This window comes from Eschrichtius robustus, chromosome 12, assembly GCF_028021215.1.
Source record: "Eschrichtius robustus isolate mEscRob2 chromosome 12, mEscRob2.pri, whole genome shotgun sequence".
NCBI classification, from domain to species: Eukaryota; Metazoa; Chordata; class Mammalia; order Artiodactyla; family Eschrichtiidae; genus Eschrichtius; species Eschrichtius robustus.
Genome location: NC_090835.1, coordinates 32,349,934 through 32,373,349, shown reverse-complemented (window position 1 = coordinate 32,373,349; position 23,416 = coordinate 32,349,934). Strand labels below are relative to the sequence as shown.

The 23,416-nt window shown below is 45.2% G+C and overlaps 2 protein-coding genes across 2 annotated transcripts in view; one reads left to right on the top strand and one right to left on the bottom strand.

Moving 5' to 3' along the window:
• Positions 1–22,295, bottom strand: part of ARHGEF3 (Rho guanine nucleotide exchange factor 3) — a 310,194-nt gene extending 287,899 nt beyond the window's left edge. The window contains exon 1 of the mRNA XM_068557963.1: positions 22,252–22,295. The gene's annotated coding sequence lies outside the window, so the exon portion shown is untranslated. The remainder of the gene's footprint in view (positions 1–22,251) is intronic.
• Positions 16,667–18,199, top strand: SPATA12 (spermatogenesis associated 12). The gene is given in 5 exon segments (XM_068559149.1): positions 16,667–16,711; positions 17,238–17,328; positions 17,331–17,393; positions 17,396–17,485; positions 18,045–18,199. Coding segments are annotated over 5 exon segments (444 nt in total).
• Positions 22,296–23,416: the final 1,121 nt, after the last annotated feature.

The window sequence follows — 23,416 nt, the reverse complement described above, 5'->3', positions numbered from 1 at the left end:
AGCAGAGAGGCCTGGAAATGAAGCATGTCCTTCTCCTGTGGGAAAGACGCCAGCAAGGGCACTCAAGCACAGAGCCAGGGATCTTCTGGAGCACAAACCCCGGCCCAGGGAACCTCATGCCAGTCAGCTTGGATATCTGCCCCAGCAGACCCACTGCGCTGCCCTGGGCAACCTACAGGGCAGGCTTTAATCTGTTGCTGAGGATCAGCACAGGGTGTGGGTGCTGAGCGATGTGCCTACGCAGACAGAGGCAGCTTCCACCTCCCCCACTGGATCCCCCCGACCTACCCAGTAACACCAACCACCACCACCATGTAACCCTCACCTTCGGGTAAAGCTAGCCAACAGGCAGGTTCCCTTTCCTTCCAGGTTGGGACATTACAGGGAGTCCGAGGAGAGCACCAGATAGATGCACCTCTCCTTTCAACAGCACCACAGTTAGGAAAGGCCACCCTCCCTCCCAAGTGCTGACCCTTTCTACAAAGTAAGGAGCATGCCAGGGACTGGTGGTGGCCATTGCTCACATGCTGCAGGATGTGCGGGCGAGATGGGTGAAGATGAGAAGGAACACATGGGAGCACCATGGCAGGGAAAACTCCGGCTTCTCACCTCCTCTCACATCCTCGCCTCCCCTTCAGCCTGCCCTGGCCTCGGACACTGTTTCAGCTCCCCAACCTCCTTCCAACAGCTCGAGAAAAAGACTACCATATATTTTTTTCCCCAATGTATACATAACAAAATAGTTTGCAACATACATTAAACTACACAAACCTTATGTGTACCAGTCCATAATGTTTTCAGATATTTATATCCCCATGCAGTCACCAAACAAATCAAATTATAAAACATTTCTAGCTCCCTAGGTTTCCTCATGTCCCTCCCAGTTAATGTTTTATCCAAAGGCTCTTTTTCATTGCTGAGTGTACTCCATTGTGTGGATATACCACAATTTGCTTATTCACATGGCTGCTGATGGGCACTTGGGTCGTTTCCATCTTTTGATAATTATGAATAAAGTTGCTAGGGTCCTCCATGTACAAGTCCTTGGGCACTCAGAGGCACTCATTTCTCTTGGGTATATACCTAGGAGTGGAATTGCTGCCCCATAGGTAGGCATATGCTTAGTTTAGGTAGACACTGCCAAAACAATTCTCCAAAGTGGTTGTACCAATTCATATGCCCACTAGCAGTGTATGAGAGTTCCAGTTGCTCCATGTCTTTACCAACACTTTTGCGTCAGTCTTTTTTATTTTAGCCATTCTGGGTGGATATATAGTGGTATCTTACTGAGGTTAAAATTTTCTGGAGACATCCCTGATGGTCCAATGGTAAAGAATCCACCTTCCAATGCAGGGGACGCATGTTTGATCCCTGGTCGGGGAACTAAGATCCCACGTGCCACGGGGCAACGAATCCCACGCACCACAACTACTGAGTTTGCGTGCCTCAACTAGAGAGCCTGCATGCCACAAACTACAGAGCTCACACGCCACAACTAAAGAAGAGAAAACCTGCATGCCACAACTAGAGAGAAGCCCGTGCACGGCAATGAAGAGCCTGCACGCTGCAACGAAAGATCCCACATGCTTCAACAAAGATCCCGCGTGCCACAACTAAGACCCAACACAGCCATAAAAATAAAATAAATAAATAAATAAAATAAATATGAAAACAATTTTTTTCTGATGGCTGCTGAGGTTAAGTACCTTTCTATATATTTATTGGTCATTCAGAATCCTCTTTGGTGACATACTTGCTCAAGTCTTTTGTCTTTTTAAAATCGGGTTGTTTATTATTGGTTTGTAGAAGTTCTTCATGTATTCTGGATATGAATTCTTTGTTGGACATATGTATTTCAAATATTTTCTCTCAGACTGTAGCTTGCTTTTTCACTCTCTTAATGGTGTCTTTTGATATAAAGAGTTCTCAATTTTATTTTTTTCTAATTTATTCTTTTTTAAACTTTTTTGTAATTGAATGAACTATTCGTTAAATTCTATAGTACTTTACAATTTTCACACACATTATTTCATATATTTCATATAATCCCATAATAACCCTTTTTTAAATCCCCTATCCCTATCTTGCCCCTCCCCTTTCCCTCTTCCAAATGGTAACCACTAGTTTGTTCTTTATATCTGTGAGTCTGCTACTTTTTTATTCACTAGTTTGTTGTATTTTTTAGATTCCACATACAAGTGATATCATACAGTATTTATCTTTCTCTGTCTGACTTATTTCACTTAGCATAATGCTCTCCACGTACATCCATGTTCACATTATTGTTGACAAGAGTTCTTAACTTTAATGAAATCCAATTTATAAACTTTTTCTTTATGGCAGCGCTTTTTGTGTCTTGTTTAAGAAATCTGTGCCTCCTCTAATTTGATACAGATATTCTTCTTTATTCCCTTCCAGAAGCTCCATTGACTTGCCTTCTACATTTAGATCCTTAACACATCTCGAGTTATTTTTATATATGGTATGAAGTAGGGGTGATTGGGGTGTACTTTGAGGGTAACATTCTGTCAGCTGTGACCACAAACCAGACACACAAGAAGGACCGCCCTTCTTCTGTCACTCCCAGAGGAAGATGCAACTTCCCAGACACCCCTGTCCTTTACCTGGATCCTGCAGAAGCATCTAACTCCGCCTCACCTCCTGCAGCCCAACAGAATTCAGACGTACATGTCCCTATTGTTTGAGAGAATTTCTGGACACAAACCATGTACAAAGTACTCTCACCTCATATGAAGCTTCCACAACTTCCCAAAAGTCCATTCTGACAATTGTACATAGGTCAAAATCCTTTTAAAATGCAAAATGGTTAAGTAGGAATATGCACAGGGACAATGTAAGATAGCACCTGGCTGTCAGATCTGCTGAGTGCCCACTGTCTGCATCTACGGGCTGGGTATTAGGGAGGCCTCCGGATATGACCAGGCATAGCCCCTGTTGTCACCATGCTCACAGCCTGTGGAAGAGACTAAGAAAAAATGGGGGAAGAGAAAATAAACAGGGAGAAGTGCTAAGAGAAGGCCTCCCTTGCAACATTTGAGCCAAGACCTATATATGGAAAGGAGCTGGCCCTGAAAAGAGCAGGGGTGAGAGCATTCTAGACAGGAGGAATGGCATATACAAAGACTGAGAAAGAACAGCGTCTGGGATGTTGCTAGAAGGCATGACAGGGAGTGGTAGGGTATGTAGCAGAAGGTAGGAAAAAGTTTGGATTTTTTTCCCTAAGCAGAATCGGAATCCAATGGAGGTTATGCTCTGCCTCAGTTATCTTCTTGAACATGTTGAACATGCACCACAAAAGCTCTCTAAGAGGATGAAGGGCATTCAGTTAGCTGGTCTACTCTGAAATCCTTCTGTCACCTCATGGTTCAGGCAGGCAAAGAACCATAGCCTCTCCGCCTTGACTGTGCTTGCACACAAGTGCACGATTGAGTGCACGCCTGTACACACACACACAAACACCTACCCTCTTCATGCTACCTCAAGCTGAGGTCTTAGTTCCTCCTCCAGTCCTGGGTGGAATGGGGTCTACGCTGTAGACTTTGGCATCTCAGCTCGTGATTTCTCAGCACTTACACAGCTGTAATTTTACTTACATTCATGTGACTATTTGCCTAATATATGTTTCCTGAATGAGTCTGTCTGTTGACTCCAGAAGGTCAGAATCTGAGGCTGTCTTGACCACCAAGGCCTCCCCAGCACCTAGCACATGACCTGGCCCAAGGTTTAAGTGCTCAATGTTATATATATATTAAGTTTTTTGAATGTAAAAGTTCAAACACATACAAAAGTAGAAAGAGTGTGCCCACCATACGACTTCAATGGTCAACTTGTTCCTAATCTTTTTTCTTCTATACCCCTCCCAGCGAAGTAAACCCCAGCCATCACATCACTCAATACGTACTTGTTGAATGAATGCATGACTGAATGCCTCTTACTCTAATGGACAAAAAAACAGGCGCTTAATTTTACTCTTACTTATTTTTCTGTTGATACTAGAAAGATAGGAAAAAGTTGAGGACGGGCCACTTAAATGAGTCAGTTTGCCACCAGATTAACTCAAAATTTCAGGAGATGAGATTTAAACTATTGGCTAAGATCAATTTCCTTTCCCCCTGTATTGATCGGGCTTTAACTTTTTTGGTCCGGTCCTTATCTTTGCCACATTCATTAAGAAGTGACCGTAAGCAGGGAAAGGTTACGTATTTCCTACAATCTCTTTCTAATACAAAACTTGAAAGAGCAAGTTTCTTTCCATAAAACAAGACATGTGGCCTTTTACACACAGAAAAATAACGCCTTAGAAATGAGTATTACAGCTTGCTCCTTTCAGGGGCAAACTATATTACACCGATTTTATTTATTGTAACATTTATGGTAACTTGTTCCAAATGAGTCTGGTCCTTTTGCAATGCCATCAGTTTTATAAACATTGGACAGAACTGTCATGACTGTGATACTCCCAGTGCCCTGCACAGTGAGTGGCACTCAGTACTCAGTGGGTTTGTTTAATGTCATTCACTCTTCAGGATCCCAAAGGTACCAATAAAAATGACCTGAAATGCTAAAATGCAACCATATTTAACGATTTTTTTGTTGTAAAATATACTTATTATCTGTATTTTCCTACTTTTTTCATAAGCACAAAGAAAAAATGTTAAAGTTGTCTTTAAACCTAAGACTTAGAGATAGGTCACATTTTGGAGTCTAATCTTCCACGAGTGTGTGTGTGTGTTTATGTGTCAGCATGGTTACAAGTCCAGCCTCCTGAATCTCTGCCATTTGCAGCCTATGTGGCCTCATTCTCAGCCTATGTGGCTTCACCCCTATAAGCCCATTTTCTCTTCTATAAAATGAGACTGATAAGACTAGCTGATAGGCTGAGACTCAGGCTTGAAGGAGATTGAATGTGCAGAGCCCTGAGCACACCAAGTGCTCAATCAATGTAGCTGCTATTATTGTGTTTCCAAAAAGGAGCTGCAGAACTCTGGACAACTTTTAGGCTCCGCTGGGGAGCCTTCCCAATGGCCTGCACAGAAGTGGGTATACCTGCCTCCACCCCAACAAGGGGAAGCTGATCAGGGAATCAGAGGGGGCGGGCGCCTGGAAGAAGCTCACAGCGGCCGTGGCCTCTGAGTCACAGCCAAGTTCCTCCCTGCCACGTCCCTTTGTTTGCTGGGGGGTGAGCTGTGACTCACATGGGCTCCAGTCCTGGGCTGGGCCCATCTAACCCGGGGACCGGACTGACCTGCCCACAGTCACTAAGAACACCGATTTGGACACTCTCCTTGTCTATCATTTTTCACTTTTAGAGGGAGTCTGTGGGCTCCTGGGTAGTCTACCCCACTGCCACCACCACCACTTCTTTTTGGGTCTGTGCCTATTGTTGTTTTTTTTTTCCACTGTGTTTTGTTCCACTTCAATTTAACTTCAACCTGTAAAGAAAAAGTCCAGGAGACCCACCATAGGGTTCACACCCATTCACACCCTCTAGCTCCCCTTACACCTTTTTTGTGTGTGTGGAAAAATAGGCACAACATGAAATTTACCACTTTAAAGTGTACAATTCAGTGTCACTAAGTACATTCACAATGTTGTACAACTCTCACCACTATCCATCTCAAAACTTTCTCATCATCCCAAACAGAAGCTCCATAGTCATTAAACAATAACTCCCCTTTCTCCCCTCCCTCTGGCCCCTGGTAACCTCTATTCTACTTTCTGTCTATATGAATTTGCCTATTCTAGGTACCTAATGTAAGTGGAATCATACAATATTTGTCCTTTTGTGTCTAGTTTATTTCACTTAGCATAACGTTTTCAAGGTACATCCATGTTGTGGCATGTGTCAGAATGTCCTTCCTTTCTATGGCTGAGTAACATGCCATTGTAGGTATGTACCATATTTTGTCTATCCATCCATCTGCCAATGGACACTTGGGTTGTTTCCCCTTTTTAGCTATTGTGAATAACACTGGTACGAATATGGGTGTGCAAGTATCTGTTTGAGTCCCTGCTTTCGATTCTTTTGGGTATACACACAGGAGTGGAACTGCTAGGTCATACGGTAGTTCTATGTTTAACTCCTCTTGCCCTTGTAAGAGTTGGGTATCATAACCCAGCAGCTGCCACAGCTAATGCTCAGTGAGCATTCTCTCACTCTGTTACACAACATTCTAAAGACTTTTTGTGTGTTAACTCATTTAGTCCTCAAAACAATTCCCTGAGGTGGGGTGTGATTATTTTCATTCCCATTTTACAGACAAAGAAAGTGCGGTTACCCCTACCAGATGGCAGTGCCAGCACCTGAATCCAGGCAGATGAAGCTTTCACACTGTCTCTCCAGTTATGACAAAAAAAAAATCGAGCTGCTCTGCCGACATGCATTTTCTACCCTGAACAATGCCTTACTTAGGTCTGTAACATCTTCCCTTGCTCTGGACTAAAGAACTAAAAAAAGGGAATGGGGGGGGATAGGAGGGGGTGGGGGGTGCTCCACTGGGTTGGATTAGTCTAGACTCACTCCTTGCAGTGAGAGATCCAACTCCATCTAGATCCGTGAAAAGGGGAATTTGTTGGAAGGATACTGGAACAGCTCAGTCCAGTGACTGGATCCACAGATAATGTGCCCAGCTCCCTCCTCATCCTGTCACCACTCTATACTCTGGGGCCTCTTCCCTACTGCTCTGATGCCTCTGAGTATCTTCTCTGACACTTCTGAGCAAGGGTGACCTGAGGGAAGCCCGTGGCCTGTCCTGGCTGGGGCTATAGGCAGCCCTGAACCAATCACCATAGCCAGGTGGCTGCGGAACCATGATGGGCCCAGCCTGGGCCCCAGTCCCCACCCAGGCTCAGAAGAAAGAGGACTCCTTCAGAGGAGAGGGAGGGAGGCAGGGCAAATGCCCAACAGACACTGTGGTGTAATCTCCAATAGCAACAGATTGGAAGCTGTCCAATAGTACTAAACAAAACAACAAGGTTAAATAAAAGTGCTACATCCACTCAGTGAAACATTATGTTGCTGTTTAGCAAGTAATCATGAAGATTATGTAGCAACTTAAAAAAAATCTTATGGAGGAATGAATGTCTGGTGGGAAAAAATGGGACACACACACATATACTTATATTGTAACAATTCACATGTAAAAAAAAAATACGGCAAGAATTGTATCATAATGAAAGAATCATAAATGGCTTTTAATCTCTATTTTCCAAACGTTCATTTATTGGTTCCAATAATGAAACCAATTTACTGAGTGTCTACTTGGTGCCAGGCGAAGTGCTGTGAATATGGCAGGGAACAGAATCGAAGAAAAACCCCCGGCCCTCATAGAATTTACATTCTAGTGGTGGAGGCAGAAAACGGATAAGATGAATAAGCAAAATATACCCTATACTGGATTGTGACAGGAGTAAAGAGAAAAAATAAGTCTAGAAAGGCAGAGAGGAGTGCTGGGGGCAGTAGTGACAGTTTAGATACGATGGCCAGAGAAGGTGATATCTGAGTAAAGGTGAAGGAAGTAAGGGACCAAGTTACGCCGAAGTCAGGAGAAAAGTATTCCAGGCAGGGGGAAGAGTGAGTGCAAAGACCCTGAGGTGTCCAAGTAGAGGAGAGAATTGAGGCTGATGTGGCTGGAGTCGGGTGGACAGGGGAAGAGAAAACCAAAAGAGGAGTCAAGAGAGGAAATTCGGCCAGATCGTGGGGGTCTTGTAGGCTACTGTAAGGACTTTAGCTTTTGCTGTAACCTTTTGAGGGTTCTGAGCAAAATGGGTGGTAATCTGCCCACCACTTTAGAAGGATCCCTCCGGCTTTGAATTGAGAACAAGCTGGAAGGCGGTAAGGGCAGAAGCTGGGAGACCAGCAAAGAGATCGCCACAGTCATTCAGGTGAGAGGGGAAAGGGGCTTGGGCAAGGGTGGTAGCAACGAGGGTGGTAAGCAGTGGCCGCATTCTAGGTATTGACAGTACACACAGTGGGATTTTCTGATGAGTGTGGGGATGAGAGAGATGAGTCAAAGACCACACCCCAGGCTTCGGGTCTGAGCAATCAGAAGGATGGAGTTGCCCTTAACTGAGATGTGGGAAGAGGACCAGTGTCCTGGAAGCCCGGTAAAGAAAGAGCTTCAAGAAAGAGAAAATGACCAACTATGTCAAACACCGCTGGTAGCCAAGCAGGATGGGGCCGCAGATGGGTCACTGGGATGAGGAACATGGCAGTCACTGCAGACCTGGGCAAGAGATATTCGTAAGGAATAATGGGCTCAAAAGAGAATTGGGATAAAAGCGGCATTGTTCATAAGAGCCAAAAGTGGAAGCAACCCAAGTGCCCCTGCAACAGAAGAATGCATAATCAAAATGTGATCTATACATACACTGGAATATTTTTCAGCCTTAAAAAAGGAAGGAAATTCTGACACATGCTACAACATGGATGTACACTAAAGACACTATACTAAATGAAGTAAGCCAGTCACCAAAAAAGACAAATACTGTCTTGCAAATACATACAATACAAATATTGATTCTATTTATATGAGGCATCTAGAGTAGTGAATTCATAGAGATGGAAAATAGAATGGTAGTTACCAGGGTCTGGGGAGAGGGAGAAATGGAGAATTGTCATTTAATGGATATAGAGTTTCAATTCTGCAAGATGAAAAAGTTCAGGAGATTGTTGCACGACATTGTGAATATACTTAACACTACTGAATTGGACACTTCAAAATGGTTAGGATGGTAAGCTTTATGTTATATGTAGTTTATCACAATTATTTTTTTAAGTGAGAGAGCATGGGAGGCAAAGAATTGGAATCAGTAAGTCCAGACAATTCTTTCAAAAAGTTCTGCTCTAAACTGAAAAGAAATGGGGGTGTAACTGGAGGAAGAAGTGGGGTGGGGTTTTTTCTTAAGTTGGGAAAAATAACAGCTGTTTGTGTGCTGATGGGACAGATCCAGTGGACAGTGTTCTTGAATGTTTAAATTACTTTCAAAATAAAAAGCTATACTTTGGGGTGATGAAAATATTCTGGAATTGGATAGTTGTAATGGCTGCACAACCTTGTGAATATACTAAAAACTACTACTACACTGTATACTTTAAAAGGGTTGATTTTATGCTATGTGAATAATATCTCAATTAAAAAATGATAAAATTAAAACTATAATAAATTTAATGTTGTCTGGGTACCATGTTCACACATACAGCCTGAATTCCCACCCAGACAGCCCCAAATACCAACAGTTCCTGGGGCCAGTGACCCAGAGGTCACCACAGCTGTGTGGTAGCTTGTGGCCCAGGAGAGGGGAGCAAAGTGTCTCAAGTTTAGGCTGAGACACAAATGTCACATTAGCATATACAGCAATTCAGATAAATCTACTGAACAAGCACCCAGTAGCTGCAAATAAATGGCCCTGTTTACTTAGGGCCATGAATTCTCAGGCCTCTGATCTCAAAGTGAAATGTAAGAAAAATCCATTCAACTCAAAGCAAGAAAATCTGAGCTGCCCCCACCCCCAACCCATCTGCCAACCCATGCCGTCCCTCTGTAATTGCACAGGAGCCAGGGATGGCCTTATTTTGCAATTAGTCATGGGAGAGGGAGTTCTTTCTGAAATGTTCTCCCATTTGTAACAGTACCACACTCCTGCTTCCCACCACCTTATTCGTTTCTTCTGAACAACTTCAAACAGTATCTTATCCCCTGTGATACTTAATTTTAAACATCAACTCAGCTAGACTCTAAAGCCCAGATATTTGGTCAAACATTATTCAAGATGTTTCTGTGAAGGTACAGGAATTTTTTAGATGAAATTAACTTTTAAATCATAGACTTTGAGTAAAACAAGTTGCTCTTCATAATGTGGGTGGGCCTCATCCAATCAGTCGAAGGCCTTAACAGAACAAAGACTGACCTCCATTAGCAGGAAGGAATTCTGCCAGTAAGTGGCCCTGGGACTCAAACTACAACTCTTCCCTGAGCCTCCGGCTTGCCAGCCTACCCTGCAGACTTTTAACTTGCCAAGCCTCTACAGTCACATAGAAGAATCACCAATTATTCAAAATAAATATCTCTCTCTCTCCTTCTCTTGCTCTCACTCTTGCTCACGCTCCCTCTGTATGTGTGAGCTATATATATATATATATATATATATATATATATATATATATATATGTATATATGTATATATATGGATGTGTTTTATATGTACTATGTTTAATTCATTAGGATATTAAGTTATACCCTATTCCTTTGAACTTCTAACAGTACCCAGTTTCTGGGTTCAAGCCCAGCTCCACTACCCATTCACAGCGTGACCCTGGGCAAGTTACCTCTCTGTGCCTCAGTTTCCCCATACATAAAATGGGGATAATAATATCCCTTCCATGAGTTTGCTGTGAGAATTAAATGAGATAGTACATATAAAACACATAGTAAATTGTCTAGCACAGTGTTTTTCAAATAGTAGGTTTTTGACCCATTACTGAAATAAATTTAGTGGGTCTCACAACCATCATTTTTTTAAAAAGCATAAATTCATTAATGCTGAAAAGAATTATCAGAGGACATTAGACATACATAGGGTAAGTAGTGTCTCACCAAACTTCTTTTAGATATGTGTGCACGCGCACACACACACACACACAACAGGTTACTGTCTAGATTTATTTCTTACAATGGGTCACATCAAAAACAAGTGTGAAAAGCCAGACTCCACCATATAATAAGTACTCAATAAAATTTGGTAGCGTCATCATTATTATCTCACTCTAAAAGGCAATATAACTTTCTTTACTAGTATAATAAAAGAGAGCTGCTAATATTGGTGTCAATTCTACACCTTGTTTCCTGCAGTGCTGTTTAAGAGTCACTCCAGCTCCCTAAGTTAACTCTCTCTCCTCGAAGGACTCAGGCGGTCATTTAAATATTTTCTGACTCACAATGCTGGCCAAGGATTAGTGAGCCCCAGCCCAGCCCAGAACACATGAAATATGAGCAATTTGTTAAGAAAACCACTTGACTCCACAAGACTGCACAGGGCTTTTGTAAAATTAAAGCCATGCTGGAGAGAAACAGTTTTTCCACCCCCCTGGGAGATGTGTCATAGAGAGAGGTTACACAAGGTCAGCTAAGCTGCACCTTCTGAGACTGGAACCTCACTCAGCTCTGTAACACGCTTCCTTGTTTTGGGGTTGGGTTTTATCACTGTGTTTTTCCCCTAACTTTCCAGGTGCACATGCATGCACACACACCCCTCACTGAATAATGGAAATGAAATCCCTATGAACTATTCTAACAGCTTAGGTAATCTGTTAAACCAAAGGAGTTTAGATTTTGAAGATCTCAAAATAATTCTATTGCATATAAGTTTTTCCCCCTCCAGAAACGAACTAAAAACTCAGCCCAAATTTTTTTGAAACAACAGTGGTAACTCCATCCCCCTCAACACACACATATACACACACACATGCATTAGCACTGTTTTGTTTAAAATGGACCTCCTCATCCCAGCTGAGAGTAAGCTGAGGTGTGAGTGGATGTGCAGTTTCCAATGTAGTTCCCAGGTTGTTCCTTAAATTCAGAAATCCAGGTTCCTATTGATGCACATGTAGGTGCTTTGCTTTTTATTTCTTCTTCCATGAGAATACAATCTTGGACTTGTGCCAAAGCATTACATCTGGAACATATAAGTGCATGTGTAAACTAATCTTTTAATGTGTGATAGTATTCCTTTCTTATTTTTATTCCATTCTTCAAACTATGACGGGGGCAGGGGGGGACAAAAGTTGCTTTAGCATCAAAACTCTCCCCTTAAATGAAATTCTACCTCTTTGCCCAATAGATAAAACAAATTAAAATGCAGCCTCACTCCAATGCCCTCCACCACTCCCTGGTACCTCCAGGGCTGTGGGGGTCCCTAGTTCTCACAACACTTCTCAAGGCTTGGAGGCAGGGGAATATGGGAGGATCTTCAGGAATCTCCATCATGCCCTCAGAGTATAGGGAAGCCAGGTCCGCCCTATGCTCAGTCAGTGCCAGATGCACTTCCATTCCACAAATTCAGGCATTAAATATTTTATCCAAGGTCTTCAGCCTTAGATTAAACACTACACTATATTGTGTCACTATCTTCAACAAGGTAAAGAGATGCTGATGTTCCTGGATTTTTGTCTGTACAGCTTGAAGGATGGGCCTCTGAGTGTCTCTTCCGAAAATGATGACTGGGGGAGCTGAGTGAGTGATGCACTCAGTAAAAGTATTTCAGGACTGGACTTAATATCATTGAGATGGCAAAACCTCCCACTGACCTACAGACTCAATACAATCCCTGTCAAATTCTTAGCTGCCTTTTTTTGCAGAAATTGACAAGTTGATCCTAAAATTCATATGGGGACCCAAAATAGCCAAAACAATCATGGAAAAGGACAAAGTGGAAAGATTCGTATTTCCCGATTTCAAAACTTACTACAGGGCTTCCCTGGTGGCGCAGTGGTTGAGAATCTGCCTGCCAGTGCAGGGGACACGGGTTCGAGCCCTGGTCTGGGAAGATCCCACATGCCGCGGAGCAACTAAGCCCGTGAGCCACAATTACTGAGCCTGCGCGTCTGGAGCCTGTGCTCCGCAACAAGAGAGGCCGCGATAGTGAGAGGCCCGCGCACCGCGATGAAGAGTGGTCCCCACTTGCCGCAACTAGAGAAAGCCCTCGCACAGAAACGAAGACCCAACACAGCCATAAATAAATAAATTAATTTAAAAAAAAAGAAAAGAAAATTATGAAAAAAAAAAAAAAACTTACTACAAGGGTATAGTAATCAAGATAGTACCGACAATGGTACTAGCGCAAGGATAGACATACAGATCAATGGAATAGAAATGAGAATGCAGAAATAAACACATTTATGGCCTACTGATTTTTGACAAGGATGTCAAGACAATTCAATGGGAAGAATAGTCTTTTCAACAAATTGTGCAGGGTCAACAGGCTATCCGCATGCAAAAGAATGAAGCTGTACCGGTCTACCTCACACCACACCTAAAAATTATGTATCAAAGACCTAAACGTAAGAGCTAAAACTATAAAATTCTTAGAAGGAAACTTAGGCATAAATCCTTATGATCTTGGATTAGGCAAAGGTTTCTTAGATATGACACCAAAAGCACAAGCAATACAAGAAAAATAGATAAATTGGCTTCATCAAAATTAAAACCTTGGGCTTCAAAGGACACCATCCAGAAAGTGAAAAGACAACCCACAAAATGGGAGAAAATGTTGAAAAATCATGTATCTGATATGGGACTGAATCTAGAATATATAAAGAACCCTTACAACTCAATAGTAAAAACACAACCCAATTTTTTAAATAGGCAAAAGATCTGAATAGACATTTCTCCAAAGAAGATATACAAATGTCTGATAAGCATATTAAAAGATATTCAATCAACACAATATTGAAGGAGAACAAAGTTGGAGGACTGAGGCTACCCGACATCAAGATTTACTATAAAGCCACAGTGATCAAAACAGTGCAGTACTGGCAAAAGAATAAACAAATAAATCAATGGAACAGAATAGAGAGCCCAGAAATAGACCCTCATAAATACAGTCAACTGATCTCTGACAAAGGAGCAAAGGCAATGCAATGGAACAAAGATCATCTTTTCAACAAATGGTGTTGAAACAACAGCACATCCACATACAAAAAAAGAAAAAAAAAATCTAAACATAGACCTTATATCCTTCACAAAAATTAACTCAAAATGAATCACAGACCTAAACGTAAAATGCGAAAGTCTAAAACACCCAGAAGATAACATAGCAGAAAACCTAGAATACCTTGTAATGGTGATGCCTTTTTAGATCCAACACCAAAAACACAATCCATGAAAGAAATAATTGATAACCTGGACTTCATAACATTAAAAATTTCTGCTTTGCAACAGATAATACCAAGAGAAATAGAAGATAAGTCACAGAGTGGGAGAAAGCATTTGTGAAAGACACGTGTGATAAAGGACTGCTACACAAAATATACAAAGAACTCCTAAAACTCAACAAGAAACAAACAACCTGAATCAAAAACGGCCCAGAGACCTTAACAGACACCTCACCTAAGAAGATAGACACGTGGCAAGTAAGCATATGAAAAGATGCTCCATATGATCATATGACAACAGGGAAACAGAAATGAAAACAACAATGAGGATACCACTAAACACTTATGACAATGGCCAAAATACAAAACACTGACAACACCAAATGCTGACAAGCGTGTGGAGCAACAGGCACTCTCATACGCTGCTGGTAGGAATGCACAATGGTACAGCCACTTTGGAAGACAGTTTGGTGGTTTCTTAAAAAACTAAGCACTCGCTTACCATACGATCCAACAATCACACTCCCTGGTATTTACCCAAAGGAGCTGAAAACTTATGTCCACACAAAACTTCTGCAGGGCAGAAGTTGAGACACAGATGTAGAGAACAAACGTATGGACACCAAGGGGGGAAAGCCGCGGTGGGGTGGGGATGGTGGTGTGCTGAATTGGGCGATTGGGATTGACATGTATACACTGATGTGTATAAAACTGATGACTAATAAGAACCTGCTGTATAAAAAACAAAACAAATACTAAACTTTCTTTGGGTTATTTGTATGGAAATATGTTAATATAAATGTTTCAGACATTACATGAAATTCCTAAAAATCTTATATGTTCTGGTATAACGTTATAAGTCATAAGTCTAGTTATTACTTTAAAATGTATATCTCAAAAAAAAACCCCTGCACATAGATGTTTATAGCAGCTTTACTCATAATTTTCAAAACTTGGAAGCAACCAAGATGTCCTTCAGTAGGTGAATGGAAAAATAAACTGTGATATACCCAGACAATGGAATATCATTCAGTGCTAAAAAATGTGTTATCGAGCCATGAAAAGACATGGGGAACCTTAATTGCATATTACTAAGCGAAAGAAACCAAAATGAGAAGGCTACACACTGTATGATTCTAACTACATGACATTCTGGAAAAGGCAAAACTGTGGAGACAATAAAAAGATCAGTGGTTATGGTGGAGGGTGGAGGAAGGTATGCACAGGTAGAGCACAGAGGGTTTTCAGGGCAGTGAAATACTCTGTATGATATTATAATGAAGGATACATGTCATTGTACATTTATCCAAACCCACTGAGAGTAGAATACCAAGAGTGAGCCATTAGGTAAACTACAGAATTTAGATGATTATGATGTGCCAATGCAGGTTCATCCTTGGTGACAGATGTACCATTCTGGTGAGTGCTGTTGATAATGGTGGAGGCTATGCATGTGTGTGAGCAGGGAGTATAGGAGCAATCTCTGTACCTTCCTCAGTTTTATTATAAACCCAAACTGCTCTAAAAAATAAAGTTAAAAACAGATATTTAACACCACTAACCATTAGGGAAATGAAAACCAAAACCACAACGAGATACCACTTCACATGCACTAGAATGGCAATAACCAAAAAGATGGACAGTGCCAAGTGCTGCTGAGGGTGCGGAGTAATTGGAACCCTCATATACCACTGGTGGGACTGCAGAATGGTACAGCCACTAGGGAAAACATCTGGCAATTCCTCAAAATGTTAAACATTGAGTTACCATCCGACCTGCAATTCCACTGCTGGGTATGTACCCAAGAGAAATGAAAACCTATTTCCATACAAATTTGTACACTCTTCCCTGGGGAAGGGGAGAGCCAGGGCAGGTAAAAAGAAGAGAGCATATGGACAGAGAAAGTGCTCTTGTACATATGGCTAAATGAAGAGAAAAAAAAAAAGGCTGGAGAAGAATACATACAAAATGAGCAATTAAGTTGGTTTTTAAAGATATACACAGGTACACACATCTGTACGTAAGAATGTGAGAGAAATACACAGCCAGCTTATCATAAATGTTCTTTCTGGATGCAAGCCTGGGATGAGGGAGGCGGAATTTCATTTTTTACTCTACAACTTCTGATTCGTTTGCATTTCCGTGTATTAAGAAATAATCAGAGTTTCCTATGCAAAAGAGCATTTCTTTTTCTAGCCAAAAGGGAAGGAAAGAGGGAAGAGGCCATTGGAGTGGGCAGTGAGGGAATCTGTGAAAGTGGACAAAAGCGAAAGAGCATTCCAAGTAGTGGGAACAGCAGGAGCAAAGATTTGAAAGTGGAAAAGCTTCTGGGGTATTTGGGGGATGTCAGGTTCAGCTCTGTTACAGGAGCCAGAGGGTGACTTGGGATGTGGTGTGGTAAAGATGACTAGGAACAGTGAGTTGAAGCAGCCAAGTTCCAAGATGTCATATGCCCCTCAGGGATGGAGGGCCATGGGGACGTGGGGTGGCCACTGTAAGCTGGGGCCTGGGGAGACTGCTGGGAGAGGATGGGGGGCTGTGGTCGGGCAAGAGGTCTCGGCAGTGGTTCACCCTGGCCTCTGTCTCACCATAAGCTGATCTCCAACTCCATTATCCAGATTTGGCCCCTAAGAAGATCATCTCCAAAAAGAATAACACCCACGCCAGTGAAACCCCCAAATCTGAATGAAGAACTTCCAGTGTGTCTGAGCACACCTCTCCTATTAGGAGCACAAAGCAGTGATGGAGTGACCTGGGTCAATCCTTAGTCACCAGATGACGACCCTGGCCAGCCCCTCCTGCATGCAGGCTGTGACGGGGGTAAGCACTTTGCAAATATCTTCTCATTTCATCCTCAGAGCAGACCTGTGAGGTACAGGCAAGAACCACCCCCCTTTACAGATGAGCAAACAGGCTTGGAGAGGTTAGGCACCTTGTCCAAGGTCACTCCACTGAAAATGCTGGAGTGGAGACTGGAACACAGGACCCCAAATGCCATCTCTACAATTTCTATTTGCCTCAAAGCCGGTCACTGTGCTGCTCCAGCTTCCAGGAAATATTACTGAGCTCAGAATTGGAGATGAATTCAGGGCTTGGGGTTCTATTGGCAGGAACAGCAAACCCAGATCCATAAATTTACCATATGCTGGCTGGAAGTGGAGGTGAGGTGTTGGGACAAGAAACCAAGTTGAACTGTTAAATAACTAGCTTGGTCTTTAGCTGGCTGAGCCAGGCAAGACACCAAGCTGCCTCCTCTATCCTCCAACTCTGGCCACGGGCCCCAGCCTCTCTTTCTGGAGCATTCTGGTTTTGACTTGGGCCCCATGTCTATTTCTGCCCTGACTTTTGGTCCACCTTGGAAAAGTCAGGAGACACCTGGGAAATGAAGGCAATGACCTCCTCCAGCCTTGTTGTTCCATGGCCACCAGAAACCCTGGGGCATCCACCTAACATCGCAACAAACCCTCACTGAGCCAGAGACTGAGCATTTGGCCAGGAGCAGCCTTTGCCTCCCAGAGCTGACATTCCACAGGGATGTGCACAAAAGAGAGGCCTAACTAAGATATTTAAAACACCCATCTTGGGACTTCCCTGGTGGCACAGCACCTAAGAAGCCGCTTGCCAGTGCAGGGGACACAGTTTCGATCCCTGGTCCGGGAAGATCCCACATGCCGCGGAGCAACTAAGCCCGTGCACCGCAACTACTGAGCCTGCGCTCTAGAGCCCACGAGCCAAAACTACTGAGCCTGTGAGCCACAACTACTGAAGCCCACGAGCCTAGAGCCCGCGCTCCACAACAAGAGAAGCCACCACAATGAGAAGCCTGCGCACCGCAACGAAGACTATCCCCCGCTCACCGCCACTAGAAAAGGCCCGCGTGCAGCAACGAAGACCCAACGTAGCAAAAATTAATTAATTAATTAATTAAAAATAAATAAAACACCCATCTTTCTTTACATCACTGAATAAATCTTCAAGGAAGATCCTCCTCACCTTCATCTCTCCCAATACAACTGACAAGAGGCCCAAGAAAACAAACAGTTGGCAAATTATTCATCACTCCACACCACAATTGGGTGTGAAAAATGGGTTCTGAAAAATGGGTTCACTAAGAGGGTCCGTGCCACAGGACAGTTGCAGAGATAATATGAAGATATTGGTGCTGAGCTCAGCAGCCCAAGGCACAGCCATTCAGATCAACTGTCATTTACTGAAGGCTGCTATGTCAGTTCCTTTTCCACAGCATATTCCAACACACACACACACACACACACACACACACACACACACACACACACACTGCTATAACCAATGAGAATCTTGCATCAAGCCCCCTCGGCTCATGCTGAGTTGTCAAGGCAGCGGTTTCAGGAACATCATCACTCCAGGTCCCGCCCTCTAGAAAGGAAGGCACGAGCATTCTGGTCAGCCAGGAGAGCACACAATGCTGAGCTCTTACTCCAGTCACCTGCTAGGATTTGGGGAGAAGGTGGGGGAGCTTCTGCCCACCCTGCCTCAATTCCCCTCTCCCTTCGCCAGGGAGATAGACCACGTCCAGGGCTCAAGAGCTGACTGGCCACACCAGGGGCTTGACCACAACCTTGGGTTCCATATTGCATAGAATGGTCTTCCCCAAGACACCCACATGGCTGCTCCCTCTTTCAACCGGGTTTCTGCTCAAATGCTGCTTCCTCAGAGAGACCTTCCCTAACCTAAACCAACCCTGCCTCCATCCCAGCCACTCTGGACCCACTTACCCAGCTTCACCTCCTTCATCACATGGATCACACTCCCTGACATTATATTATAGGTCTAGTTGTCTATTGTCCACCTCCATCACTGGGATGTGAACTCCTAAAGGGAGGAACGCTGTTGGTTTCCTTGACTGCTGTGTGGCCAGGCCAGAGCCCTCCCTCCATAAGTGATTCTTGAATACGTGAAGTAAATGAGCTGAGCTAAGTGGCTAAGGCACATGAAAAAACCAAAGCTTGCCACCAAACCTCTCCACAGTGGACCCGGCTCCACTCACCACACTGGTGACCTCCCACGCAGAAACTGACTCAATAAGTTAGAATCTTATATAAAAACATTTCGTTTTCACTCAAGTTTCAACTTGTATATGTGAGGTGATATGAATCAGGCAATATTTATACAAACCATGAAGATAATGTGTCCAAGGATGAATAAATTTTTTTTTTTTTTTTGGGCCACACCTTGTGGCATGTGGGATCCTAGTTTGGACTGCTGCGGAAGTCCACCAAGGATTAATTTTTTAAAAATATATCTAGGGCCACAATTAATAAACCAATTAAGGAATGAATTGAAAAAATCCCGGGAAAGAACAAAAGAGTGAAAGAAACAGAGCTCCACACCCCATTGCCACCCACCCCTGCTGCCCAATGAGTTACAAGGGCCTGAACAATACAGATCTTGGCCTCGAAAGTTTCTAAACTACTGCAGTTTTCTTTGATGCCTCTTTGCCTCAGGCCCCCTCAGATGACATACAACTCAGTAGCACACTGAGTTCTGGTCAGGGGCTCAGGAACCTTGGTGATGGCAGAGAAGTAAAGGCAGCTTTCTGGGACGGATGGTGATGGATGAAAGGACAAGGATGCAACGTACACCAGAAAAACTGGAGCAGAAGCACGCAGAAGCCTGGAGGCCACATCTCATCCTCATAAGAGGGGGTACGGGGACTATACCTGGTTCTCTGCACAGCACATCTTTCCTCCACAAGAATGGGCTCTCTCTGGAGGCAATGAGTTCCCTGTCACTGGAGGATTCAAGCCCAGGTTAAGCAATAACTAGGAAGAGGTGTTGTGGAGGTGGTTTAAACTGCCGGTTAAATTATGTGACCTCAAAGGTCACTGTAGCCTGGCGTTCCTGACTAATGGCCAGTTCCTTTGCATTTCACTACTCTTAAACCTCTCCAGACTCACCTTGCTTCTCTCAGTGGATACTCATTCGTTCTGTCACTCAGGGACATCTATTGAGCACCTACTGTTGCTAGGGGCCAGAGGTGAGCAGTGACCAGGGCAACACATCTACCCTCTTGGATTCTACATTCTTCTGGGTGAAGACAATAAACCCATAAACAGATACATGAGTAAGACCATTTCAGGTAAGCACCATGAGTAAAATACAATGGGGGAATGTGACAGAAACTGCGGTGCTGCTTTGGACTGAGTGGTCAGGGGAACCTTTTCTACAGAGGAGACATCTGAGCTATAGGGCAAGAAAGTGCCAGACATGAGAAGAAGTGGTGGAACAGTGTGCAGAGCAGAAGAGCACGTGCAAAGGCCCTGAGAAGTCTCCTGACACACTGAGTTCAAATTCTCATGAACTGCATCCCATCCTAAAGGTCCCACCATAGGCCAACAGTCCCTACCCCCACCACCTGCCTTCTTTCCCCAAATGACTTCTTTATCAGATTTTCTCAAGTCAAGGCAGACCTGAATTTTCCACTGGAAGGTGTGCTCTGAGCAAGGGCACAAAGCAACATGTGTGCACCTCCACCTACAGGGGCAGAGGTAATGTTGACATCTCGACTCCATAAACTTGGGCCTGCCCTGTATAGGGAGCAAGAACTTGCATCTTCCCACCAGCAGTTCAGGGCCCACATTTGTGGGGTGTGGGCCTTTTGCAGAATATGATGAAAAGAGAACCCTCTGGAAAAATGTACACCTGTGCTCCAAGCATCTCACGTGTATTTCAGAAGAGCTGCAGGTTCAGAATGCCTGTCTGTGGTTACCACTGCCAGAAGAAAAAACTAAACTGGTGTGGCCCAGAGACACTCCACTGATGGAAGGGACAATCTGTTAGAGGTGAGTAAATGGAAGGGAGGAGACAAGATCAGGCCCTCGTACCCCTAAATAAACTCCCACATTCTCAGAGATTAGAGGATGTCAGCCTGTCAGGGGGACCAAGGCCTGAAGGAATTCTGGTGAAACCTTATCCACTCCACCCCAGCGAGGGAAACATCCAATAACACCCCAGAGCCTCCACAGAAGGTCCAAGACCCCATTTTCCAGGAGTGTCCTTGACAGAGGTCATCTCTAATCTCACATTCTGAGATACATTTTGCACAAGGCCGGTTAACCATAAGAAGTGTTACTACAAAGTCCAAGCGTTTCTAGGCTGAAGGGGACACCGTGGCTACTGTGTAAGTAATTCAGGTCATTAGCAGGGGAAGGGGAAGTGCCAAAAGCCTGCCCACCTACTTCACTGGGGAGCCCCATTAGACGTCAACCAAAATAAGAAGAAGAAGAAGAGCTAACCAAGGTAGAATTTACCTTGTACCAGGCACTAGATTAAAACTTTAATCTTACACAACCCTTTAAGGTTTGTACTATTATCATCTCCACTTTACAGGTGGGGAAATTGAGACACGGACAGGTGAAGTAAGTTGCCCAAGACTTCACAGCTAAGACGCAGACATAGCAAAACTCCTCTTCCACGCCCCAGGGTAGAAAGTGGTAACACCTGGGTAGTGCTTCTGCTCGTTCATCCACGACAGCTAACAACTACTGTCTGGCAGTTCTCGCATCCTCCCCCAGTGCTGGAGGCAAGCCGGCTTCAGGCATTAAATGGAGCAAGAGCCCTCTAGGAACAAGCCGCTCTGTTTCAGAAACGTTCAAGCCCATGATGAGGCCGCTGATAGTGCAAGCGCGGCTCTTCCCCGTGGCAAAGCCCCAGGGAACCCGACTTGGTAGAAACTACCACATTCAGAAAACACTCACCCGTCTCTGACCACAACGGACCGAAGTTCACCTTAACCCCTTGGTGTCCGCCTCCCCCGCCTCTCTCTCGGGATCCTCTGGCCGCGCAGTTTTAAAGACGCAGCCGCGAGCAGTACGGCTCGGGTGGGCCAGAAACCGCGGCCACCGCCCCGCGCGCCCAAAGCCGGGTTCTCAGCCGCGAAATGACCGCAGCCCTCCGAGCCCCGACCAGCAGCGCCCGAAGGGAAGCCACCCCGAGGAAAAGGGGCTGCGCCCCAGGACAGGTGGCACCTCGGGAACTTTCGCCCAAGAGTTACCAGAGGACCTAAGTCAGGGTCTCCGGCGCGAGCGGCAGCCGGTCCGGGCTGGTGGCGGCACCGCCTACCTAAGCCGCGCCCAGGCGCCCAGTGCGCCCCTGAGCGCTCAGGGTGCCCGGAGCCAGAGAGCGCACATCGCCCACTGCGGGCACAGGGATGGGGCGGGGACGACTTGGAGGTGGGGGTGGGGTCCCGCTCCGGCATGGTGGGTGAAGGTGGAGAGGAGCCAGGCGGGGAAAGTGTCCCGCTCCAGGGTGTCTAGAGGTGTCCAGACGGGGAAGGTCTAGCAGAGCAGCGGGGCTCCAGGCCAGCCGCCCACACTCACCTCGGCGCCCAGCACGGGCTCGACCGGCGGGGCTGCAGAGCGCACCGCAGCTACGATGGTGGCAGCGGCGGCTACGGGGGCGGTTCCCCGGGGCGGGGCGAGGCCGGGGGCGGAGAGGCCGAACCGGCCACGTGGGCGGGAGGCGGGCCGGGGACCCCAGCGGGCGCCCCAGCCCGGTGGCGGGGTACCCAGACGCAGTCAGGCTAGGCCGCTGCTCAGCACTCTCCTCCCCGTGTCCTGCCGGCGTGCCGCGGAAGGCTAGGAAGGGAGGAGGGGAGATCTGGCCCCCGGGACAGCCCCCAACACCCAGTTCGGAGAGAATTTACCGAGTCGGGGAAAGGGTGCACAGCCCAACCTCCCGCTCCCGCTTCCCCGGGGGTGGCTCGCGGGACCGGTATCCGAGCGGGAGGGGACCGTGGCGACCCCCGAGCCGGGGGTAGCAGGGGCTGCCCTGGCGGGCAAGCCGGAGCCTGCGCTAGGAGCCCCAGCCCCGCCTACCAGGCTGACCTTGGGCGTGTCGGGTCCTGCCTAAGCCTCACTTTCCTCGACTGTGGGGGTGAGATTGAGGACGAATCCCCGAGCGCCCAGCAGGTTCTCAGGAAACGCCAGCTTGTGGGCAGACGCTGAGCTTGAAAAGGCAGCAGCCAGCTGTGGCCTGGGTCTTCCGTGCTGAAATAAACATGGCAATCTAAATACTGAAAGTATTTTCTGTATTCATTCATTCTTTCATTCAACAGATAACTCCTACAGTCCCCAGAACCCAATAAAATCAGGAATAAAAAATGCCCTGCACACTAGTTATGGGCTTTTATGAAAGTATAAACCGTGATGATAAAAATAAAAAATTCATCAGGGGCTTCCCTGGTGGTGCAGTGGTTGAGAATCTGCCTGCCAATGCAGGGGACACGGGTTCGAGCCCTGGTCTGGGAAGATCCCACATGCCGCGGAACAACGAGGCCCGTGAGCCACAACTACTGAGCCTGCGCCTCTGGAGCCTGTGCTCCGCAACAAGAGAGGCCGCGACATTGAGAGGCCCGCGCACCGCGATGAAGAGTGGCCCCCGCTCGCCGCAACTAGAGAAAGCCCTCGCACAGAAACGAAGACCCAACACAGCCAAAAATAAATAAATAAATTTATACAAAAAAAAAAAAAAATCATCAATTGC